We start from the raw sequence: 25170 nt of genomic DNA on the forward strand, positions 1-25170 counted from the left end.
GGGAAAGGGTAGGCGGCGGAGCGGCGCATGCGCCCTCCGACTCCCCGCGGGGCGCTATGGAAGCCGCGCGCGGCCGCAACACCTGAGGGCAGGTGAGCGCTCGGAGCGGGCGGCGGCGGCCGGCGGGCGAGAGCGAGGCTTGGGCCGCTCCGGAGGGGGCGGGGCTTCGCCTGCCCTGAGGGAGGGGCGGGGCGTACCTGGGGGCGGGGCTTGCTCTGCCTGGGGAGCGGAGAATGGGGCGGGGCTTAGTGGTCCCTGCGGGGCGTGGCCTGGGTAAGTGGGGGCGGGGCTAAAGGTGTGTGTACACACGCGTGTACACATGCACACCACGCAGGTTGTGCATGTGGGTCCGTGTACACGCACGGAAGTTGTGCGTGGGTACGTGTACATGCAAATGTGTACACACATAAGTCGTGCAGGGGTAGAGGTACACACCCGCACTTACCTAAGTGGTGTGTGAGTACACACGCACATACACATATAACTTGTGCGCGGGTACGTGTGCATGCAAACGTGTGTACACGCATAAGTTGTGCATGGGTAGAGGTACACACCCGTACTTACCTAAGTAGTGTGTGGGTCTGTGTACACGCATATGTACATACATAACTTGTGCATGGGCATGTGTACACACACACACGCGCGTATGTACATGCACACACAAGTATGGGTGTGGGTATGTATGCACACATGCGCACATAAGTTGTGTGTGGCTATGTACACACACATAAGTTGTGTGTGGCTATGTACACATACATGCACACACAAGTTGTGTGTGGCTATGTACACACACACGCACACATAAGTTGTGTGTGGCTATGTGCACACACACATACATGCACACACAAGTTGTGCGTGGCTGTGTGCACACACACACACGAGTTGTACTTGTATGGTACAGACAGACGAGGTTCTTTGGGTAAATCTGATATCTTTTATTTGACTTGTATACACACGTGCACACACATGCACACGCATGCACACTCATAGGAAAGCAGGGCAGGACGGGACCTCTCAAGGTCGCCTAGTCCAGCCCTGGGCTCAAGGCAGGCCCATCCCCGACGAACCCATCCCGGTCCCGTGTCCGTCCCGCCTGCTCTTGGAAATGTCCGGGGATGGAGGCGGGGGCCTGCTCCCGGGCAGCGCCAGGACCTTCCTCTTCCTCTCCAGCCTCAGTTTCCCCTGCTGCAGCTTGGGGCCACTGCTAGTCCTGCCCCCTGTGGCCACGGGGAAAAGCCCATGTGCATCTTTATCATCACCCCGCAGATATTTGAAGGCTGTTATCCAACCCCCACCCCCGCACGCACACCTATATACACACGCAAGGTAGACATACCATATATGTTAGTTATAGGTGACCATAGTTCCAGGCCCAAAAAAGAGGACACCTGTCGGGGGGGCACTCGCATGCACGGTGCCCCTCACTCCCGACCTGCAGCCCCCTGCCCTGCTGCACAAGCAGCTCCCACATTGCACGCACCCGCTCTCTCTCTCACACACACACACACACACACACACACACACACACACTCACTCACTCACTCTCCCCTGGCTTGCTGGAGCCACGTGGGGAGCACGTGCCCCCCAACAGCCAATCACCTTGCCCGCTGCTCCCAGCCCCAAGCAGCTGGCGGGGGAGAGCAGAAAACCTGGACATTTGCTCTTATTTCAAAAACCCATCCGAACGCAGCACAGGGGTCCAGAAAAGAGACCTGGACATATGGTATGGTAACCCTAACATATGCACGTGTGGGTACACACACATACACATATAACTGCATTAAATGTACTCAGAAGAGAAAATAATTGCCAGGATCAGGACGGTGCTGCGAGTATTCAGCAACATGGGTGTGGAAAAGTGCAACTTTTGAATTGCTTGCTTCATTTCCTAATGGCCCTTTTGCAAAGCTAAAGTATATTTGAAATAGCAAAGGCTGTTAATCCCTGCAGCGGTAAATCTGTTTGCAAGGAGTCCGGACTATGAAAGGTAGGAGCTGCAGCAGGGCAGGACTGAGGAGCACCAGGAAGAGCTGGATGTGAAACTGGAATAGCAGGAGTTGCTGCATGTTATGAAAGGGAGGAGCGTTCGCAAAGCCGTGTGGGTATTGGCATGTGAAATGACAGCGGGTGTTGCTGCATAGGTGCGAAGGTGTACACGTGTGGATGCGAGGGGTTGGGATAGCTGTGGCTTGCGAAGGTCTGGGTGGAGCTGTATTGACCGAGGTAAGGGGGCGGAGTGGGATGCGGCGAAATTGGAATAGCAGAGGGTGCCAGAACAACCGTGTCTCAAAGGATCGGCCTGTTGTGAAACCTGGAGTTGGGAGTGGGACTTGACACCTTTGTAGAAGGACCTTTTTTGAATAACCAGCATGGTTTAAAAGTAAGAGGAGGCTTTTCTTTTAAATGTGTTGAGTTTAAACTTCGTAGCAGTAGAAGCGCTGAGAGCATTGGCAGGGGATGGACGCAGCAATTAAATGCATAAGTGTCCCTTGCCGTTGGCTACCATCCCTGAGTAGAGCCGGGAAGAGCTATTTACTGCATTACAACTATACCAAATGGCCACACGGCATAAATAATGGTGCAGAGGACACAGTCCTGCTCCCATTAGAGCTGTATTTGGGATGCACCTAATTCTTTTTCCGTAGGCTACAAGTGAAGAAGATGAACCGCCTTGAAGAGTATAGAGCATGATAACCCATTACCGACCTGGGCTGGGTTTGAACTGGTGAAGTAGGCTGCTTCGAAACAAACATTCGGGACGTTTCCTGCCATTGCATTATCACTGCTAGGATAGCTGGTGTAAGCGTTGGGGATAGCCTGAACAGTACTAGTGGAGTACGGCTGTACGTGCTGTATTAGCCATCAGTGGTTACTCAAGAAGGAAATCCTGTTTTCCCAGCCTCTCTCTGCTCAATTCAGCCTGTAATTTGTAGCCACAGGTTGTCCATATGAATGGTTGCAACTATTGCAGGCCTGTTCAACAAGCTCTTTTATGGTCGTCGCAGCGTCACTGCAGTATGGATGCCTATCTCATGCCCGGCTCAGATCCAGGAAGCAGAGGGTTTGCAACGCTAGCAATCTACGGGGAAGAGATACCTGCCAAACGTCTTAAATGGTGAACCATGTAAGGTCGCAGATACCATGTTAGATATAAGGGCAAGAAAGGCGTGAGGATGGCTGCATTGCACCTTATCTAGCAAAGCATTTAGCAGCATTAAATGAGAGAAACCATGGCAGCTCCATGGTCGATACGAGCATGCAGGGGATGCTGCGTAGAGTGGTTGTGGAAGGGACAGCAGGGGCGTTGTGGGGCTGTCCTGGGAAGAGCTTTTCCAGCGGCCCAGCTGCAACGCCAAAACTTTTTTAAACATCATATCTACCCAAAGACCCTTGTCTGCCTATGTCCTCAGACCAACACGGCTACAATCAACAACGCTTTCCCTATGATAGCTTTCTCTGACCCAGCTCATCTTTCCTTCTGTAATCCTGCTCTGATCGTTAGGAATCCAGTAACCTCTTCCATGCCAAAATGCTCTTACTTTTCCTCGTACGCAGCAAGCACAAAATCCTCCAGCATAGACAAGGCTACTGATGAACTGGTGAATTCCTATTACTTCAAGGAGGTAAAAAGTGCAGAGCTATGTCAATGATCAGAAGCGGGCTGCATTCATGTGGGAGCAGCCGGCATCACCTTGTAGTTGCTACCCAGTTGCTTAGTTTGGTACCTCTTATGATGAACTTGGCTTCTCATTTTGTGGGAATTTTAAAGCTTTAACAGCAGCCTAAAAGTTTGTAAACAAACCTGCCTTGATACCTGAAGAACGCGAGGATCAGACTTTCAGAAAGTATGAAAGCGTGTTCCTGAGGGGTGCTGGGTCATTGGGGTTGTCAGACTGAATGGATGAGGCAGAACGAGGTGGACACGGAGAGGTTTGATGTGTCCCCTTAAGCCGGGTAAAGTGCGTGGGGCCTGCTAACCCTGTGCTCATGTTCTCCTGCAGGATGAAAGAGTGGTGGATACAGGTGGGGCTTCTGAGTGTGCCGCTTCTGGCTGTCTACCTGCACATCCCTCCCCCAAAACTGTCCCCAGCCCTTCACTCATGGAGATCGTCGGGAGGATACTTCACCTACAAGGCCCAGAACATCTTCTACAGAGGTGAGGTTTGCCGGAGCTCTGCATCCTCTGTGGAGCCTCTGGCATGTCCGGTCAGTCGGGTAGTCCACAGCCTGTGATTGCCCAGCTCTGCAGGAGGCACATCATCAGACCTCTTTAGTGCCAAAAGTGCCTTGTTGCTCATAGATTTCATAGACATTCGGGCTGGAAGGGACCTTGGAAGATCATCGAGTCCAGCTCCCTGCCTGAGGGCCAGGAAGTCAGCAGGGGTCATAGGATCCCAGCAAGATAAGCATCCAAATTTCTCATGAAGGTGTTCAATGTAGGTGCTTGAACCACCTCCGGTGGCAGGCTGTTCCAGACCCTGGGGGCTCGGACAGTAAAGAAATTCTTATGTCCAGCCTGAAACGGTCTTGCAGTAGTTTATAACCATTCGACCTCATCATCCCTTGGGGCGCTCTGGTGAACAATCGTTCCCCCAGATCCTGGTGAACACCCCTGATAAACTTATAGGTGGCCACCAGATCACCCCTGAGCCTGCGCTTTTCCAGGCTGAAGAGTCCCATAGCTCTCAGCCTGTTGTCGTAAGGTCTGTTTGCCTGACCTCTGATCATGCGCGTGGCTCTTCTCTGCATTCTCTCAGGCTTCTCCACATCCTTTTTGAATTGTGGGGCCCAAAACTGGACACAGTACTCCAGCTGCGGTCTCACCAAGGCTGAATACAACGGGAGAATGACGTCCCGGGATTTGCTTGAGAAGCATCTATGGATGCAAGCCAGCGTTTTGCTTACTTTACTAGCTGCAGCATCGCATTGCAGGCTCATGTTCATCTTGTGGTCCATCGTGATCCCCAAGTCCCTTTCATTCATAGTGCTAACCAGCGTAGCACTGCCGAGCCTATAAGCATGCTGCAGGTTTTTCCTCCCAAACTGGAGAACCTTGCATTTTTCGGTGTTGAACACCATCAGGTTCTCATCTGCCCATTTCCTGAGCCTGTCAAGGTCAGCTTGGATCGCCCTCCTGTCCTCAGGTGTGGATGCTCTGCCCCAGAGTTTGGTGTTGTCGGTGATCTTGGCCAGTCCGCTTCTGACACCAGTGTCCACATCATTAATAAAGATATTGAATAATATGGGTCCAAGGACAGAGCCCTGGGGGACCCCACTGGTCATGGTGCACCACGACGATTGACTTCCGTCAACCACCATCCTCTGGGTCTGACCACGGAGCCAATTTCCCAGCCAGTGGATCGCGGTGGATCCTAGGCTGCAGTTGATCAGTTTTGCAAACAGGTGATCATGGGATACCAGATCAAAGGCTTTGAAGTCAAGATATACAACGTCAATCTCCTCCCCCTTGTCCAGGTGATAGGTCACCTGGTCATAAAAGGAAATAGGATTGGTCAGGCAAGACCTACCCACAACAAACCCATGCTGGCTGTCCCTCAGGATATTGCCTTCAGCTAGTCTGTTAAGAATGGCCTCTTTAATAATCTTTTCTAAGACCATGCCCAGGATAGAGGTCAGGCTGATGGGCCTGTTGTTTGCTGGATCCACTTTCCTCCCTTTCTTGAAGATAGGCACCACATTGGCCTTCTTCCAGTCTTCGGGCACTACACTGGAGCGCCAGGAGCTCTTGAAGATCCATGCCAGGGGCTGGGTTATGATGCTTGCTAGCTCCTTGAGTACCCTGGGGTGTAAACCATCAGGGCCGGCTGACTTGAAGGTATCCAGCCTCTCCAGGTGTTCCTTCACGAGGTCAGCATTGATGGAGGGCAGGGGATCACCCTCACTCGGGCTTTCCTGTCCCGTCATGGGCAGGGGTGTCCCATGGAACTGATGAAAGACCAACGCAAAGTACCCATTTAATAGGTTGGCTTTTTCCTGGGTGTCAGTTGTCAGTTGTCCCATCTGGTTTAGCAGGGGTCCAATGTTGCCCTTGCTTTTCCTCCGGCTCCCCACGTATCTGAAAAAGGACTTTTTATTGTCCTTGATACTTGTAGCCAGTTGGAGTTCTGTCGCACCCTATTGCTGCTGGGCCTTTAGGCTCTTGTCCATAGTGGCGGCATCAGGCAGTGCTAAAGATTCACAGATTCACAGGCCGATTCAAAGAGCAGCATCTTGAACTCTGGTGGGAAGGGGGTGTGTAGGAAGCTAGTGGCTAGGCAGGGAAGAGAGACCCCTTGTAAGACACATGTTGGGGAGGGGGAAATAGTGAGAAAAGGAGACATTGAAGAACCCAGAGGGGAGCAAGGAAGAGACGTGCGAGGAGACATGGGGCGGATCAGGGTGAGAGGTGTGAAGAGCAAAAACCAAAAATGGTCAAAATTTGAGAGATGCACAAAATGCTTAGGATGGCGGAGGGAGCCGGAGTCAAACGGGGACAGGAGGCAGAGGGGACGGATGGGAAATGGGTGAGATGGCAGAGGTGCTCTCCCTTCAGCATGGCAGGGGCTGGTCTGGAGCTCAGCTGGGCTCCCCCAGGCACGAGCCCAGCGCAAAGGGGGAAGCTAAAATGAGTCTGAAGCCAACTGGTAGGAAACCCCAATGTGTGCATGGTGGAAGGCAATGCTGTGCTGCTGGAGACACTGCCCTTGCAAACGAGACGTAATAGTTACATCCTCCGTATCCTTTAAGATCCCAGGGCGCTTTTCTCAAGAGCAGCAAGGTTAGCCCCACCGGTCTGCCATGATTCTAGTTGTAATGACCGCTCCACAGCATATACCTGCTCTCCATGACACCGGGGGTATTGTTTGCTTCCTGCTGTATACCTCCAGCTGCTGCTACAGTTCATGCCGGAAGTGGCTGTACATGAATGGCTGGTAAAGCGATCCCGTACTACAGCTCCCGCATCCATTTCAGCATGCCTAGAGCAGGGAGATCCTTACGGAGGAAGGGTGCTGTGGAAACGGAAGAAGACTCTGAGTACCCCTGAGGTTGTGGGTGTACGCAGACAGGTGTGATAGCCTCGAGTGGGGAGCCCCCCCACGGTACTGTGTTGTGCACAATGCAAACTCTCTCCATCCAGTGCCTGGGGTACAAAAGCCCTGGTGACAGGGTTCGTACCCGCTGAGTTTTCTCGGAGTGGCAGAGACTTGAGTTTTTGTGTGTGAGGCTCTACAGATGGGTACTGTGAGGGAGCTCCATGAATAGCATAGCTGATTATTAGTCAGGCACCAGCCGGGTCCTTGTTAGCAGCACTCGGTTGCTGTCAGCATTAGGATCCTGTTACATTCCCCCGTGAAGCTATTTTAAAGGCCTCTTTGGGATGATGGTGTATCTCACTGGTGTCCTGTTCTCCCCCCAGATTCGACGGGTGCAGTCGGCAGCTCTGACATCGTCATCCTCCTGCATGGCTTCCCAACCTCCAGCTACGACTGGTACAAGGTGAGAGGAACAAGCAAGCGCAGAGTGGGGACTGTGCGAGTCAAACCAGCCATTTGTGCTTTCCCTGGGAACTCGAGGGAGACCTCCCAGGAGAGAATAAGTGGACGTGTCTGATGGGGGAGAGATTGCAGAATGACAGGACTTCTCCCTTTGTGGTACCACGACCCTTAGACTATGGCAGTGTTTTTGTCCAGCCAAGTTACCTAGCCTCCCCCAATAGTGTGCTATTGCTGTAAAGCTGCGACCATCTCTCTCACTCCTTCCTTCATCTTTTCCTGCTTTTTTCCTGCCTTCTAGTCTGATGTCCCGTGCCCAAAACACCCTACCCATTTCATGTGCCTTCTTACACTCTCACCTCTCCTGAAAGTCCTTTCTAATCCTCATTAATCCTTCAGTCCTCCTGCTCCTGCACTTTTATCCCATGCTTTAAGTGGTCGTTCCTACTTGAAAGCCCCGTGTTTGTTTCCATAAATGCACCACTTAAATGTGTAGCTTTCAGGGAAGCACCCTTAGATGCTGGGTTTTGTGAGATCCAAATTCACCTTTGGCCACACAGCTGGTCCATCTCCTGCTGATGAAGGGCAAGGTGGAGGCTTCTCCTTTGTGACCTATGGGAATATGAATATGTCTAGAGATGACTTTGTAATGGGCTCTGATGGGGAGGGGCTACTGCGATATCAAAAAAACTATGCTCCCTAACCCTAACCCTTGAACCTTTTAAATATGCGCCACTGTTTTTTGTTGCAATGAGGTTGGAGCAGGGCAGGGAGGGAGATCACAACCACAGTGACTGGAGAGAGGTGGGCTGAGGTGCACTACCAAGGAATTGCCTTTGGACTATCATTTTTCACATATAACATGCAGCATTTCCCTGTCAAAATAAGTCCCCTCAAATTGGGGGGTGTATTTTAAGCAGGGAAGGTGTAGCTGTTGGCTGAGCACTGTAGCTTATGCCCAAAGCAGCAAGTGAGCTGCTGGTCTTGTCTTGATAAAGCTTGTGATGTGGGAGCAAAACCTTATTTACAGGAACTTATATAAAGAACTATGTAAAGAACTTAATTTTGCTACTGTCCTTTGCAAGGGTCTGGGGCCCAACCGTGCGTAAGTCCTTCTGGAAGCACGCAGTGTCCAGGAAGCCTGGCTTTGCAGGAGACAGTCTGGTGCCACGTTCCCAGGAAGACTTCCTCTACATCACGCAGTCTGCAATGACTCTGAAAACATTGTTTTTCTATGTTCTGCCTTCCAAAAACAAGGTGCCTGTTTTATTTGGGAGCATACTGTATGCCGGAAAATATGATATCTGGAGAATCAGGTCTTATGGGAGATGGAAGCTCAGGACCAGAGGGCACGCTCTGGTTTGCCAGCCTGGCAAAACCCCACTGCAGGAGAGGACAAGTAACTCTTTAGAAGATGCGTTGGCTTCTTCCAGCGGAGAATATCCCCTGCCGTTCAGTTTGTGCACACAAAATAGGCATCTAGAGGGGAGCTGTAAGGAATATGGCAGTGTAGAGCTGTCCAGGCTCCAGGGATATGAATGTGGCTGCTTCTGTGGTTGATTTTCCTCTCCCTCCCTCCCTTCGCTGTTCTTTTCACAGATTTGGGAAGGGCTGACTCAGCGGTTTCACAGAGTGATCGCCCTGGATTTTGTGGGATTTGGCTTCAGTGACAAGCCAGTAAGTAGTCCTGACGGATGGGTCTGCAGTTCCTTTCGGAAAATGAACGTAAAGACCAAAGCTCATCCAGACAACTGGAATTGCACAGATGGGTTTGGAAAGATGGCTTTTAGTTAGTTGTGAATGCTGGCATCTGTTCATCTCTCAGATTGCTTTCAGCCTTTCTCTTGCCTTAAGGCTATTGTTGTTGTATTCATTTTTTCAGAACAGAAAGAAAGATGCGAATTGTTAAATTCAAAGGGTAGAAAAATCAAACGTTGGAAATGGGACACGATGCAGCCTGCCCAAAGTGCCCATGTTCTCTTGGGATGTTGACTCATCTCCAAAGCATGGTTTGCTCTGCTTGATCTTTTAAAGAGACTTGTGGCAGATAAAGTAGTAGCTCCAGGCTACCTGCTTGGGATTACATTAGAGTAGGTGTAGCTTTGCAAACAAATTGCTGAGCTAATTTAAGAGCACTTAGCTCGTCCTCTTGCAAGTGTTTCACACATCACAGATCCTCCGAGGGAGTTTCGTTATCTCCCTTCTACAGAGGCAAACTGAACCATGTGGAGGGTGCCTGTGGGCACAAAGTAAATTGGCAGGGACTGAGATGAGACCTCAAGCTGTTGGCTTTCAGTTCTGGGCTTGGAGGATGTCTCTGCATTTGTCTGTGGACATCTGTGTGTCAGACATGGCCAAGTACTGAATGTGGTTATACAGGGGCTCCCGCTGGCCCATTAAAAAAACCACCCAATTTGTATTTAGCTGATGAATGAAGTCACACAACCGTTCTCTCACTTTGCTTCCTAAACAGCGGCCCCATCGCTATTCCATTTTCGAGCAAGCCAGCATTGTGGAGAGGCTGGTGGGGCACTTGGGCCTGCGAAACCACAGGATCAACCTCCTGTCTCATGACTATGGGGACACGGTCGCGCAGGAGCTCCTCCACAGGTCACTGGAAGCACTAAAGCTCTGAATGCTCTTCGTCGTCCTCTCCTCCTAGGGTCTAATTCCCTGAAGCTAAGTAAAAGTAAATGGTGCAGAGCCCCCTCTTTTCCCCATCCCACGTATGGGCGTGTTGGCTGGAGGTGGCGGTGGGATGCTGTGCTGATGGGTGCAGATTGATAGATGGAAGGAAGCTCAGATATGGCTGCCATTGACTTCAGCGGGAGATGAATTCCCAGGTGCAGTAGCTGAGGCCTTGTCTAGCTATTTGCCATGCTATTTGCTTATCTTGCTTCTCGGCCTTTGGAACCTGGAGGTTTATCATGGCCATAACGAGCGCATGAGGCAAGCCTTCGTAAGCCAAGAGCTGTCAGTCCCTGGTGACTAGGGCCAGCGTGAAACCCCAGCGCGTGGTTGTTTGCAGGTCCAAGGACTCTGAGGCAAACACTTTTTTCCCCCGTCAGAAAATATTGCAGCAGGTAGCAATATTTTGCCTTTTGCTCTCTGCTCGGAATGAGGCAAGTCAGTGGCAGGGGTTTCTAAGTGCCTGAACAGGGGTTAAAGTCCCGCGGCTGAGTCATGCGGAGATGGAGGGCCATGGCTATTCCTATTCTTATGGCTGCAGTCCTGTCTCTTGGGAACTTTGCTTCCCAGGTCTTGTTTCCTGACATAGCAGCTTCACTGTGATCTGTTGCTCGGTCTCTTTGTGGAACCAGCAAGGAATCTAACTCAGCATTTTGGTTTGCTCTCTCCAGGTACGAACATAATAAAACTGGAAGCATCTTGATCAACAGCCTCTGTTTGTCCAATGGAGGTAACCATTCTTGTTCAGAATATCAGGGCATGTGTTGGTGGGTCTCAGCCCGCTTGCCAGTGAATAGGGAACATCTCTAGGGAGGCTGCCGATCGGCCCTTTTGATGGACATTTAATCATGGATGCTGAGGACCGAGTGGGCCAGGGTGACTGAGCTCCCCTCTTGCCCCCAGAAAGGTCCCTGGGGGATAGCGCTGAAGCCTGTTGGTGCAGCAGTGAGGAGAAGCTTTCACTGCTTTGTCTCATTTATGCATAGATGGAAGCGTTAGTCTCTGGGGTATGAGGACAGTGCCCTGGACAGCACCAAAAATCACTCATGCCAGGAAAAGGGAATGGCTTGTCATAAACCAGAGGAGGGCTGGGTACCTGGTGCCTGCCTGGGGCATCTGCTATCTGTAGCAAAGGCATCAGCGCCCCCCCTTGCACTGCGCACAGAAATGAATGGCAGGAGGAAGTGATGAAGCCTGAGACTTAGCGACACCTGCCCAGTACGGTGGTTCCCGGCTAGTTGCAAATGCTTTTGCTGGGGCTGCTTGCGGGGATGGAAGGGGAGAGACTGGGAAATGTCAGAACGCGGCCGTTGTAATGACTGTGTCCGTTCTCTGGAAACTTTCAGGAATTTTCCCAGAAACCCACTACCCCAGGTTCATTCAGAAGGTGAGTGGCTTTTATGTTTAGCTTTACTGAATCGGGACTCAAGCGTCAGGAGCAAGGCTTGTGGGGTCAAGTTAGCATGAGGTGGAACACCTTTTAGAAACACATGAATGCTGCAGGAGCCGGGGGGTGGTTTTCAGAGAGGTATAAGCTCATTTTGGCAGATGCTATGAGCGGACATCTGATGAGGCAGGTCATCACCTACAAAAGCGTATGCTTTTCTGAATGAGTCTGCCTCTAAGGTGCCACCTTGCCCTGCCTGTCTGCCTTACCCAGTGATGCCTGCCTTAGTTTGGGGAGAGTCAGCTCCGCGCCCTGGCACCTGCTCAGTGAAAACTTAGGAAAGCCCTGTCAGCTTTCATGCCTGTTATGGAGCAAGGGTATGTGCAATCTCTTTATGCAAGGGTAACACTGGCAAAACTCAGGTCAGCTTCATTACACTCTTGCTTTGGAAAGCTCTGAGCAGCAGCAGAGGCAAGCAGAGGAGTTATTTCCTGGGGAAGAACCAAAACTGGAGGCTGGAGGAAGAGTAGAATAAAAGACATGTCAACCCCCTTGCAGCAGCTGAATGGCAGGGGAAGGGTACAATAGTGAGACCTTCTTTCTATGACCAGTAGGTTGTAGCTGAGTGGGAATGGGAAGAGGAAATGGTCTTTTTCTTTGTAGTAACAGTCACTAGGGGCTTGGGAGGGAGGGAGATCCAGAGCTATCAGGCACCGATGTGCAAGCCAGAATGCCAGCCCTATTCACATCAGTCGTGGGTGAGCTGTTCATCCCAGGTGCTGCCCCAAGACAGCAAACCCCCCTTCCTCTCCTGAAGCATCAGAAAATTCCCCCATGTTGGCCTCTGGCTTGTAAGCAGCTCGTCATTTCTTCCAAGTCTTGGTCCAAGTGTGTTGGCAGGAGATTCGTGTGGGTCAAGAGATCAGTAGGCTGAAGGCACTGTTGCAGCTTGCTAATACCTTTGAGACGTGCAGCATGGCAGTGCATTTACTCAGTGGCAGAGAGGAAATCCTTCTCTCGATTCTGTAGAAAGGCTACAGAACGGATGTGGATGCCGGGATTTCTGGAAGAAAGACCCTCTGCGTAGGTGAGCAGCTGCCATCGTCTGTGCTAGTGACTGTTTACTCCTTTTTCTTCTGGCAAAGCTTCTCAAGGACGGTGGCTTCCTGTCCCCCATTCTCACCCGGCTAATGAACTTCTTCCTGTTCTCCAGAGGGTGAGTTGATGTTGGACTTATTGTACGAGACAAGCCTAGCCTGACAGGGGGATGGAGTAACTGAAACCCAGAAAACACTCCCGCTTGTGTCTTTTCAGACACTGCACGGCTAGTGCTCACACGTTCCACCCCGTGCAGGCAGCGGGTCCATGGGCAGTTCATGAATAGAGGCAGATGCACCGTGTTGAGCCACAGTTGAGCAAAGTCCCCTCTAACACCCTGGCTTTTTGAAACCCCTTTCCTTTTTTCAAAGCTGCCTTACTTAAGGATATCTGCCAGGTATGACACTGTCCCTTTCCCGAGGGTGACTTCTGGTGCCCCACAAGAAGGTGGTCTACACTTAGCTTCAAATAAGAGTTGGGTCCTGTATTGAAACAGCTTCACAGAGCCATGGAGAATGGGCTGGCAGGGCCTTCAGGAGGTCCAACCCCTAGCTCAGGGCAGAATTTAAACCATCCTCTGTGTCTCCTGAAGTGCTGCAGGGATTTTCATGTGTCTCTGGATATTTCCCCCCCCAGGCTTGGGGCAGTCTTTGGACCATACACACAGCCTTCGCAGGCAGAGTACTGGGACATGTGGACAGCCATCCGGACCAATGATGGAAACCTCGTCGTTGACAGGTGCGTTCCTTTAACTTCTCCATTGACCCCTCCTTGTCTGCAGCTGCTTCTCTTGGTGGCCAAGGTTTTCACTGCCAGAAACCCAGCCCTGGATGCATGTAGATGGAGCATGGAGGAGGAAGAGCCGGCAACCCAGTCCCAGCCAAAGTGTGCTGCTCAAATGCTTGTTGCACAGTGATTGAGGTCTGAAGGGGAGATGGGCCATGCACTGTTAGGGTGGGCAGCGGCTGTGGAGAGATCACAGTCCACACCGAAGCAGTTTGAAGAGCTGTGCTCTATTTAGAGGGGCAAAGCAGCACAAATGTCCCCTTGGATGGAGGGAAGCATCTGAGTGTGGTCTAGGAGGCAGAAATGCCCGAGTTCTGTCTCTGCCCCTGGCTTCTGCAAGTTGATTTAAACTACCTGCAAGAGATGCAGAAGGAGTTTATGCTTTTTCTCCTGCTTTCTGATGGGCCGTTTCCTTCAAGATAAGCTGAGAGGTTCATGTTCAGTGCCAAGAAAAGTTCTCTCTGCTTGGAGTTTTTCCTTGGAGGATGTGGCAGTGCAGGTTATAGTCCCTCCAGCTCTTGTTTCAACTGGTAAGGGGTGGGAAATGCTCATTATTAGCATGAGCAGAGAGGTAGGTGGCCATGCTAGCGTGAAGTCAAGGCAGATTTGCACCTGAGGCAAACCAAATCAGAGACGCACCCGCTCTTGTGAGCAACGGCTCGCTTATGCACCTCTGATTCAGCAAGTCTATAAGGTGCAAATCTACCCCACCTTTCATTTAACTTGAGCTTTTCTTCCAGCTGTTTGGGTGGGAGCTGAGGCAGATACGCGGCAGTGAAAGGAAACAAGCAGGAGTCAGACACCCAAATGGAAATCACCTCCTTCCTCAGTTCATTGGGTTTCACTTTGATACCTTTTCACATAAACCTGCTCATTGTAGGGAGAGATTTGTAGGAAGATTGTAAAAACCCCATGAAAGCCCAACGGCTTCTTTTTCTTCCACGTGGCATCTTCGGCTGCCGCGTCTGTGGAACGGGGCTCATTGCACTCCTTCAGTCCCTTGCCAGCTGCTGTGAGGAGTCGTTAAGCAGTATTGGTAGGGCATCAGTAAGGTATAAAGTGGCCGGTGCGGTGATAGCCTAGAGGAGGCTGTTGAAAGGACCCTGTCACAGTGCTTTTCATACAGAAGACAGGGCAAGGTGGCACCTTGGAGACTAACTAGTTCAGAGAGACATGAGCTTTTGCAGGTAGAAACCTACTGTGGCGCATACACTGCCGTGAATCCCATCCGTGACTCCTCAGTGGACAACTCAACGCTTTAATGGGAAAATCAATGCAAAAATCTTTCCTCTAGGATTGAATGGCTGTCGGGCATTTGCCTTCTTCACTCTGCACTATGCTGTCAGAGGATCTCCCTTGCTGGAGGACAGAAGAACCAGTCATGGCTTTTTTATTTTGTTCTGAAGATGGGCTACGATGCCCAGCCTTTGGCCATGCTGCCACTGGCTGTTTATAGTATATCTAGCTGCTGCTAGTGGGAGCTCAGCCAACACCAAAAGGAGGAGATAAGAGGATTATGGGATTGATTCAGATGGCTACACTCGCCAACTCTCCAAACTGAGACCAGCGCAGCCAAGACAAGGCAGCGATGTGCTTTGAAAGCTGGCTCCTACCCTAGAAACCCCGCTCCTATCTCCAGCCTGGTGTTAGACCGCTATGGGCTTTCCCTGGATTCAGTTGTACATCCCTCGTGCAGTCTGCTCGCTAAGCTTATTCAGTGCAGCTGTCCAGGCTCGGAAGGGGCTTTGCAGTCATAACAGCTGAGAACAATTTTAAATGCAAATTTTAGAGCCAGGAGGAAAATGTTGGCGGCCTTTGGAAAGCGGTTTCGCAGCCCCGTAGCAGAGGCGCTGCTCTGATGAACTTAACGGCAGGTCTGCACCGCTCAGAGCAGCTGTGCTCAACATTTTGGCTCCTCGAGCTGGATGAGTGTCCTGGAGCCCTGCGCATAAGGATCAGGACCCTCCCGTCTCACTTCTGCATGCCAGGTTTGGGCCCCAACACCACCCCTGCCTGCTGGGTTTGGGCCCTGGGGGGACCTGGCCCACCCCTTCCCTCTGGCACTGCCCCCTCCCACTCCCACAAGCCAGAATTGGGGCCTGTGGGCCTGGTGCTGCCCTGTCCCAGCCCCCTACATCAGGCCTGACCCCGAGCGCTAGGATCGGGCATCCAGTCCAGGGCTCCTCGTGGATCTGGACGTTCAGCAGCAGGGGAGCAGTGCCTCTGCTCCCTTGTTGCCAAATTTTCAGAGCTGTGCAGGCCATATGTGGTGTGCAGCCGGGGTTGAGCACTCCTGGTGTAGAGGGATGCCAGCCAGCTCAAATGCAGTAAAGCTGTGTTAGCGTGGTGGGAAACAGGGTTAATTAGCTCAACGGAGAGGCGTGCACGCTGTATCATCTCCTTGCCAGCTTGCTCGGGTCTCTGTGAAGTCTTCAGAACAGTTTGCACAGGAAGGTGGAACCAAATGTCGCTGTCCCTTTTTTCCCCCTCTCTCGCTCCTGCTCCTCAGCAAGGGGCCTTACCGCTGCCTCCTCCTCAGGCAATCGGGGCTCGTGGTAGAGGTGATCTCTTTTATGAGACTGACAAGATTTTTGCAAAAAAATGTTGTTTAATTGCAAGCTTTCGGGCACAAACCTCCTTCATGAGGCATCGGAGAAAAGATTGCAAAAGTTCTTCTGGGTAGACGCGAAAGTGCATATTTAATAGGATTTCTCAGAGGAGTCGATCGCTGGAAAACTCCTCCTCCGGGCAGCAGTTTTTAGCTGGTAAGGAGCCTCTCACCTCCTGTGAGGATCTGTGCTGATGCAAATGACCTCGAAACAAAGACAGGAGCAGGATCTCAGGTTTCAGGCGGTCCAAGTTGCTTCCTCCTTGGGAAAATATGAAGATTTCATTTAAAAAACTGGCTCAAATTGGATATCTTCCATGTGTCAAGTATCCAGGTTGTAGCCGTATCGGTCTAGAGGAAAAGGCAATCGGGGCCCATGGTAGAGGTGATCTCTTTTATAGATATAGATATCTTTTATAGAGCTATCACCAAAGGCAATCAGGGCTCATGGTAGAGGTGATCTCTTTCATAGATATAGGTATCTTTCATAGGAGATATCTCTAAAAGAGATCACCTCTCCCATGAGCCCCGACTGCCTTTTCCTCTAGACCAATACGGCTACAACCTGCATACCTGCCTCCTCCTCAGTAAACTCAAACCATTTCCTACCTAGGCGCGCAGGCAGCTGAGAGCTGAGGGTCCGTCCGGTAATTCGACCGCAGGATCTACCAGATCTGCTTTTCCGCGACTCCGCTTTCAGCAGGCTAATTACCTCCTTTCAGGCAGTGCAAGAGCAGCAGCGCGTTCAACAGATCCCGATTCAGGCCCTGACTTGGGGAGCTGCACCGATGGCTGCAGTAGAGGAGCTGGGGCTTTGTTCGAGTGGCTCAGCGGTAACCCGCAGCTCCGAGCTCCGCTGTGGCCCACTTGTTTCAGCAGTAAGGACAGTACTTTGCAAGCAGCACGCGGCTCTTTTAGGGAAGGGGAGAGCTCAGTTGTTCAAGTTAATGGGTTCATCCTTGTAGCGGAAGGTGAGTGCTTCACCTGGGCCGGTCAGCACCATTATCCTCCATTACAGTTGGGATTACCGAGGGCAAGGCAAAGTGGCCTAGTTCCCAGCCCTGTGACTGGGACACTAGAACGTGCTCACACCTCCCTGGGTTTACGGTGAAAGGAAGTGGTGTTGTGTTACACGTCTCCACTGGAGCGTGGTGCCGGCGAAGATGCTTGCAGCAGGGGCGTGGGTGCTGCCACATGATGGGGCCTTTTGCAGTCATCTTCCATCTCCAGCAGCGGTCATTATCTCCTACCTCCTACTTGTCACCTCACAGCCACTGCTCCAAACACGAACACAAGGTGCATAAATGGCTTGCTGGAAACTGAGGCCAGCAGTGTCCCGTCCAGGAGCAGCTGTCGAGACCAGGAGGAGCAGGCTGTGTGCTATCCAGGCCTGGTAAAGCCTCCTCTGAAACAGGGAGATGCTAATCGGATCCTGCCTGCGTTACTGAATAGACCCAACATGTGACGTCCGGGGTTAGCCCCTTGGATGCCGTCTCGTGGGGGACCATGCAGTCCACTCAGCATCTTCGGCTTTTTCTTCTGAATAGTTGGTCTCCTCTTTCAGGCATTGTTTTTACTGCCTCTTTGGACAGTCTGAGGCGAGATCCAGAAAGGAGAACGGTGCTTAGTCAGGTCCAGAACAAGGCTGAGCAGACAGGCTGTTCCCAGCTCTGCCAAAGAAACGTTCGTGGCCCCGGGCGAGTCTTGGGGACTGAATGCTCCAGGGGTGCTGAGCCACTGCGTGTCCCATTGAAACCAACAGGCATCATAGTATTATAGAGAAGTAGGGCCAGAAGGGACCTCTCCAAGGGTGCTAGATATGCAACCCTCATTCTGAGGCTGCCTGGTCCATGCGAAAGGAAGTATAATGTCTGATTTACAGGGCAGGAGCGGTTAGCACCTTGTTTGCAAAGGGCTTCACGATCCTCTGATGGAAGTAGAGAAGGCAACGCAGAATAGATCCTTCTGCTGCTGAGGCTCAGCCAGGATAGTGCCAGGTGGATATAGCTCGTCAGGGCTATACACGTGTTGCGCTGTGCTCTCTGATCTCGGCAGGGTTCGTCTCCATGTGCCCACCCCACTGTCAGGGCAGCTTGGTACCCACGCTAGCAGCATCAGATTTGGGGATGCTGTTCTCAGGACAGCCGGGGCATTGCCCTCCGGCTACGGGGCCAGAAGTCAGCACCTGCTCTGGGGCAGAGGGCTTCAACCTCCAGGACTCTGACTGAATTGGGCTGCACCAGGGAAGGGAAAGAAAATACAGCTGTGGTCTCTCCTCACTGATCTCCTTGTTCTCTAGTATTTTACAGTACATAAATCAGCGGAAGAAGCACAGAGACCGCTGGGTTGGGGCTCTGGCCTCCACCACCGTCCCACGTGAGTAGGGAGTCAGTTCCTTTGGTTTATTAGGTTGGGAGAACTTCTCGCACGGGGTCTCCAAGACAGGGACCAGCCTCTCGCTCTGACCTTCCCCTGGTCAGACGGGGGCACGGGGATTTTGGTCCCTTGTGACAAAAAGTCTATTCGCTTCCCCCAGCCGCAGCAGCTGGAAGTTGAAGCTGGACAAATTCGGCCTCGAAATGGGGTGGAGGGTGACAGCCATGGGAAGAACTGACTGCTGTCAGTGGAGTCTCTGTCACTGGGGATTATTCAGTGCTGTTGAGCTCATCCTAAGAGATGCCCTAGCTCAAGCAGGAGCTGATTCGGAGAACTCCTGTGGTCCGGGCTGTCCAGGAGGTTAGGCTAGATGGTGACAATGATGCCCTACGAGTCTTGTAATTAGCTTCCCAGGTGCCAGCTTCCAGCAGGAGGATCTGGGCTACATGCCGACTTTATGGAAATGGGGGACCCCTTCCCTAGCTTGCTCCTGTGGCCTTTGGTTAAGGGCAAGTGAGATGCAGGGGTATCCAAACCCCAAAGCCTCTGGGCTTGCATGTAGGATGCCCGCAAATGAATTTGGGAACATCTAATTTGGGAGGATACTTGCTGGCTGTAGCGCCACATATGGTTTTTGAACAATTGAGTGTTGCTCAGTCGAGAGGATTCAGGACTGCTTTGGCTCATTTGACCTGGAATATGAAAAGTTTTCCAAAATCTCTCCTGAACTTACTCCATGAATACAGATGAGGCCATGCAAGGTTCCTCATCCCCGTAGAGTTTGTTCTCCCCCTTGCACAGCTACGGCGTGCATGCCTACTGCTCTAACCACACTGGTCCAGGGTATTTCCAGCTTGTTGGAGCAGACAGGGCTGGAGTGGCCCAGCTTCTTCGGAGCGGAGGTTCCCCTGCTAGTGTCTGCTCAGGCCTGTATGTTCCAGTGCGACAGGTGCAGTCACAACCCCTCCATTTTCAAAGACCTTGCTACACCAATGCCTGTGTCTGTGCACCAGGTGCTTCTGCCCCATTCACCACACAAGATGAACTGCCCGCCTCAGGCTTGTCTGACGCACCAGGCCCTTCTGAGGTCACAAATGCTCTACCCTCCACCAGCTGCTGGCTTACTCAGGCAGGTAAAGATAATGGGTCAGGAACATCCTGGTGGATAAAGCTGTGTCTGTGCTTCTTTCTTGCAGTGCATTTAATCTACGGGCCCCTGGATCCTGTGAATCCGTATCCAGAGTTTCTGCAGCTTTACAAGTAAGTTGTCGCCATGTACTGGGCAGAGCTAAGGATCGATTTTGGTGCAGGGGCTGCTGTGTTCAGCTCCAAGTTTTGATTTCCATCTTGACCTTGGTCTTTCCTCCTCACTTCACATGGTTAGAAATCAGTGGCTACACCCTCATGAATGACAGTCATGTAGATGCCCAAGTGTGCTCTGCCTCTTTGTTGCCACCCCCCTTTTGAAAGCCACGCAGCTTTGCTTCTCCTTAGATCAGCGGCTCTCAACCCTTTTTAGACTCCCGGCACCTTCATGAGCTTTGATTGAGGTGAATAGGTGTGTAGCAGGATTCGCAGATCAGAGGAATCGGATGGGCCAAGGCATGAAAACTTGTGCTGTGGTGACAGGACACAAGAAGAAAAAAAGGAGACCCCTCAGACAACCCCTCTTAGTTTTCACTCATTTTTTGAATACAGAAAAACAAGAGAGCAATTCTTCTGTTGCAAAGAACTCAGCAAGACCCCAACAGGACGGACTGGTTTTATTACTCTGGATTCCTCCTCGAAATCTCCAGGTTCACCTTGTGAATCCTGTCTGCGTGCCTCCCAGTGCTCCCTGCGGTACCCTTGAAAAAATCTCAAGGTACCCATTTGAGAATCGCTGATTTAAATTCATAGCAAGGCACGTGATTTCTGAAGGGTCACCACTGCCAAGCACTGAACGTGCTGTCAAACAGAGCTGGAAGTCTCTTCCCACTGACTGAATTTAGTATGGGGAAAAAGTCTCCAGGTCAGAGAGGAGAGTTGCAGAGCTGTTTTGAAGGCAATCCCTGGAACGTGGAAGTGATCTGATGGGTTTTGTCCCAGCCCTTGCTGCTAGCGATCCCGTCAGCTGAAGGAACTGCTGTTTGCCAGTCGGATCAGACAAAACTTGAGGCTCTTGCTCTATTTAAAAGGGTCAGTTAAGCACCCTCACTGCGGGCACTGCGACACGTCGTGCATTTTTAATCTTCTCCTAGCTTTGACAGCCAACATCAAGTCAGGTCCGCTTCCAGCTTCTGCAGCATCACGTTACAGATGCTCGGTACAAAACAGCTCTCCACTGGAACACGCGGTTGTCCCCACCTGCATAAAACCATTTATTTTAAACCAAATAAGCAGTGGCTCGAGGTTCAGCCATCTCAGGACTCCTTTTTACTGCCGTTTCACTTCAGCAGTGAGGGATGTAATCTAGGTACACCTGAAGATTTGGCCTTTTGCCAGCTATTGCATTGGATCATGCTCATGTAAAAGCAAACAGCCTCCCCAGATCAGGGTAGGATGGCCAACCTAGCAGGAATAGCACTTTGGTTAAAAATGGCCACCGTATCACAAGACACCTCACCATAGATGAGGCATCTACCCTCTCCTGGCAGCCTAAGCTGCCTATGCCACATACCCCAGTTCCCATACTTAATGTTTGTTGCATTCTTCCAACAGGAAGGTGCTTCCTATGTCCACGGTCTCTGTTCTCGATGACCACATTAGCCACTATCCACAGCTTGAGGATCCTACGGGCTTCCTGAACGCATACTTGAACTTCATTAACTCCTTCTGAGCACCAGCAAACTCTGGCTCAGGTCTGCTCTCCATTTCTGAACCAGGCAGTGGTGGAGCAGATGCAGACTTTGTTTCCAGATCGGGCGCTTTAAGGCTTTTGGCTCAGGCCGCGACATCCACGTTTACATCTGAACCTTCTGAACGTGGGGAGGACAAGCCAGCAGGATGGATACTGTGTGCCTTCCTACACATATCCAACCCATTTCCTATCCTGCCAGAGCAGCTGGGCACCAGGAAGTGAGAATGGGGTTGTATAGGGGGGCAACATCTCTCAAGTTGCTCCGGGAGTCTTTACCTGTCTTACCCCCAGAAGATGCTGCAGAAAAGTAGCTCTTCATTGAAAACCACGCACCAAATCGCTTGTTTCCAAATCCTAGCCACGTGTCTTTTCTCCTCCATGCGTGCAAACTGAGCCGTTGCACAGACAAGGTTGAAATGACTCGTCTGTGTTGTTTTAAAGTGTTACTAACCCTGAGTGTCAGGATTTAAAATACATGAAAGCAATCTAAGGGCTTATCAACACTGAGTGTCCTTCCCTCGTTGAAGCAGCAAACCCCTCAGTCTCTAGACAGTTAAATTGCTGCGGCTGGCAGGTCAGTGTAGACCTGCCCCAAGGCAGCACCTTGGCTTCTTGCCATGCACCCAGTTTTGCTAATTTTCAGTGCCATCAGGCAGTAATGAAGAGGCCTGCTCTAACCCATGCTGGCCTACAAGAGGTCCGTATGCTCTGCTTTAGCACAGTTGAAGCATCGGCCTGAAGCACAAAGGCTCCTTCCTAGAAGCTTTAGTTTCAGCTAACTTGAATTGCTAATGACAACTGCAGGACTGGCAACAGCATCACCAGCGAGTTCTTTGGGGCAGCTGCTACTTAAAAATCACAGGTTTGCCACTTAACCCATTTTCCTAGCAGGGGCTGGGAAAAACGACCTAGAGCTTCATTCATCCTGGTTAGGTAAGCAATTCCACTTTGATTCTGCAAACCTCACGTAAAGTGCTTCCTGTGCCAATGAACAACTCTTAGGCCCAGCTCATGAGGAAAAAACCCCAACAACTGGCCCTTGACAACTGCATGAAGGACATCAGTGTCTGTTTTTAAGAGGCAGGGCATTTAACTAGGGAGCACCAATGCTTTGCTTTAGGCTTATGCGTGAGAGGGGTAATTCATAACCCAATTTAACCTTAATGGGGCATTGAAGTCTCTAGGCTTTACCTGGTTTTGGTCCAAAATGCATGCTGCATGTTGGAGGCAAGAATTCTTGCGGGTGATATTTTTTAATCGAACCAACTGCATGGTTAGGCAACATAGGGAGTGTGTACACATTCAAGTCATAAAATCAGAGGACCAGAAGGGACCTGTAAGATCACCGAGTCATGGGCAGGAGGTTATTGGGCTCAAAATGATCTAGGAGAATTCTTCCAGATTTGTTCTCTTGGTAGAAAAAAAAAAAAAAAAGTTACCCACAACCACAGGTAGACATTCGAATGCTGAAGCTCAGCAAGCATGCCCTGCAGGCTCCCTTAGTCTTCCTGATGACAGATGGCAGCAATGCAGAGATTATCTGCCCCAGACTGCCCATGGTCAACTTGTGTTATTAGCATGTACAGACATTTGTTCTCTTAAGAGAAAGGCTCCTGGAAGTGATTTAACCCTGGGGTTGATCCCAGGTTATTTTTCTCCTGGAGTGGTCATTTTCATTCTGGGAGACAAAGCATGAACATGTGTATGCTCATGGTTTCTCCTGGGACAGTTATGATTTTCCCAAGGCAAACTGAATGTCTGTAGGAGGCCTCAGGCAAGCTTGTGGGCATCACAGTACCCTTTCCTCAGGCCTCTGGGAGATAACACCCACAAGAATCGCTGCCTCTCATAGTTCCTGGACCACCATGGCAACACCACCACCTCAACACTACCAAAATATTCTGTACGTTGGCCTTTTTCACAGGAACGGGGCTGGGGGAGAAAAGACCCATTAAGTTGATTCTAAAGCTGCCTCAAGAGCTATCGCTTTGTGAAATTGCTGGGATCTCCCAATACCCTTCAATAACAAGAGTTTCCTGTTGAATGATGGGGTGTACGTTTGTTGGGCTGCTTTTCCCGTTCTGAACTGAGGTTTATCACAAGCTCAACCGAGCTTCTGGAGTTCTCTTAACCCAGGACTGAGAAAAGCTAGAGCAACAGGCATGGATTAGAGAGTGTGCACTACTACTGTGGTAGTGTAGAGACTTTATTTTACTAGGAGCAGTTTGAATCAGGAATCCCACAACTGTGAACTGGAAGAATCCATGTTTATTTTCTGTTATTAAAAATCTCTTTTGACAAAAGTCAGACTCATTGGTTTTTATCCTCTACCAGGTGGAGAAACTTCCCCATTCTCTACAAGAGAGGCAATAAGTTAGGCAGGAATGTATCGTGACCAGGGAAGGGAGGAGAGAGAGAAAGAAGCCGGTATTAACCGGCCAATGCCACTGTTACTGTAACATACAAAATATTTACCAAATCGAGGAGTAAAAACTACATGCAGAAGGAGACAGGTGTTTGAGGCACCAGTGTAGGGCCCGCTGGTGGAGTCCCAGCCACAGGTACTAAGTGTTGCACTTGACAGCCTATCACGGACTTAGCCAACAGAGGCCAAGATAACATCAACAGGCGTTTCCTCTTTGCTCCTGACAGTCACCTGCATGGTCACACCATCTCCAAGGGCGAGCCTGGACCTCACCAGGATATCATGGCCTCCTCTGTACACACCTGGGGATAAAATTATAGAGTAATACTGAAGCAGCTCAATCAGCGACTTGGAGCCTGGAAACCTGACTGCAGTGCATTCACAACCTGGCTAATGGAGGAGCCAACTGAAGTTTTAGGTCACCTCTGGAACAAGAAGTGGTTGACAGCTAGCAACAACATCCAGATGGATGCTGTTCTAACAGACTACTAGGACAGACCGAGGGTGCCCGACTCAGGTTAGAAACCAACCAGCCAAAGCCAACAGCCTTTCCGTGAAAAAGTGAATGTCCTTCCTTTTATGCTCCATTAGCAGAGCTACTCGGAGCTCCATGCCATAGGCAAGAGAGGATGGAAAGAGGAGCCTGGAGGGGCTCCGCCCAGTGGCCCTTTGTGACGTTAAGCTAAACTAAATGGCTCAAAGACAATGGACAGCCAGGTCCATAGAGGTAAGGCCTCCAAGCGCTGGCTTAGACTGCTCCAGACCTTTCTGAAATTGATGCATAGACTCACAGGGCTGGAAAGGACATCTAGAGGGCATCTAGTCCAGCCTCCCAAATCATCTAGTCCGTAGGCAGACAATCATCTAGACAAACATCTAGTCCATATGCAGACACTTGTGGGAATCTATCCAACTCTAGCAGATGTACAATCTGGCCTGCAGGTTTAATATTCTAATCTACCATTAGCTTCAGTGCAATTTTGCACAATATAGCCAATAGCAGAGTAAGAGGGCATAAGAGCTTTCTAGAGTCCTTCCAACTCCAGGGATTCCCAAGAAATGTGGAGTGCAACCAAGTACAACAGCAGCTCTCAGTGCCTGGGACATCAGGATGGACTTTGGTGAGCAGGAAGAGTGAACTAGGAAGTGCCCCGATGCATTGTGGCCTCAGACTCACAGTGGGCAGAGAACTCAATCTACAGGGCACCTAATCCACAGGTTAGTCTCTTTAATACCCAATGGAAAGAGCAGCGTTGGAAAAGACATGTGCCAAACAGTATCCCTCGAAGGCAACAGGTCCCTCGTCCGTCAGATGGATCTTGCCTTTCTATAGAAGGGTCTCAGAAAACAGTTCTGTGCCCTACTGGAGCATTAACTGCCAGGACAACAGGTCTGCATTGCAGGGGGCGCATCATTAGTTCCTCAATAGGAGGACGAAGCAGGGAGCGAGGGAAGCACGGAAACATGAAA

At 50.9% G+C, this 25170-nt stretch overlaps 2 protein-coding genes across 7 annotated transcripts in view; one reads left to right on the forward strand and one right to left on the reverse strand.

Moving 5' to 3' along the window:
- MEST (mesoderm specific transcript) lies at positions 1–23578 on the forward strand. Of its 2 annotated transcripts, XM_014607588.3 has the most exons (12): positions 1–92; positions 4002–4156; positions 7418–7497; positions 9093–9170; positions 9967–10103; positions 10853–10911; positions 11528–11568; positions 12714–12784; positions 13303–13404; positions 18360–18436; positions 19633–19696; positions 21137–23578. In XM_014607588.3, the coding sequence occupies exons 1-12, from the start codon at positions 28–30 to the stop codon at positions 21252–21254; spliced, it is 1047 nt and encodes a 348-aa protein (XP_014463074.2). In that variant the 5' UTR covers positions 1–27; the 3' UTR covers positions 21255–23578. The 2 variants fall into 2 exon arrangements, with proteins under 2 accessions (XP_014463074.2, XP_019343181.1); XM_019487636.2 differs by lacking the exon at positions 18360–18436.
- COPG2 (COPI coat complex subunit gamma 2) overlaps positions 23526–25170 on the reverse strand; it is a 31850-nt gene continuing 30205 nt past the window's right edge. For all 5 annotated transcript variants that reach the window (XM_006265129.4, XM_059725718.1, XM_059725719.1 and 2 more), the window contains one exon: positions 23526–24002. In XM_006265129.4, coding sequence (XP_006265191.2) covers positions 23872–24002 — 131 coding nt within the window. In that variant the 3' untranslated portion in view covers positions 23526–23871. The remainder of the gene's footprint in view (positions 24003–25170) is intronic.

Source organism: Alligator mississippiensis, chromosome 4, assembly GCF_030867095.1.
Source record: "Alligator mississippiensis isolate rAllMis1 chromosome 4, rAllMis1, whole genome shotgun sequence".
Taxonomy (NCBI): domain Eukaryota; kingdom Metazoa; phylum Chordata; order Crocodylia; family Alligatoridae; genus Alligator; species Alligator mississippiensis.

Coding starts and splice junctions, on each gene's coding strand:
- MEST (XM_014607588.3), top strand. CDS start 28: ATGCGCCCTCCGACTCCCCGCGGGGCGCTATGGAAGCCGCGCGCGGCC. Junction 9,171..9,966: donor TTGGCTTCAGTGACAAGCCA/GTAAGTAGTCCT, acceptor CTTCCTAAACAG/CGGCCCCATCGCTATTCCAT. Junction 12,785..13,302: donor TTCTTCCTGTTCTCCAGAGG/GTGAGTTGATGT, acceptor TTCCCCCCCCAG/GCTTGGGGCAGTCTTTGGAC.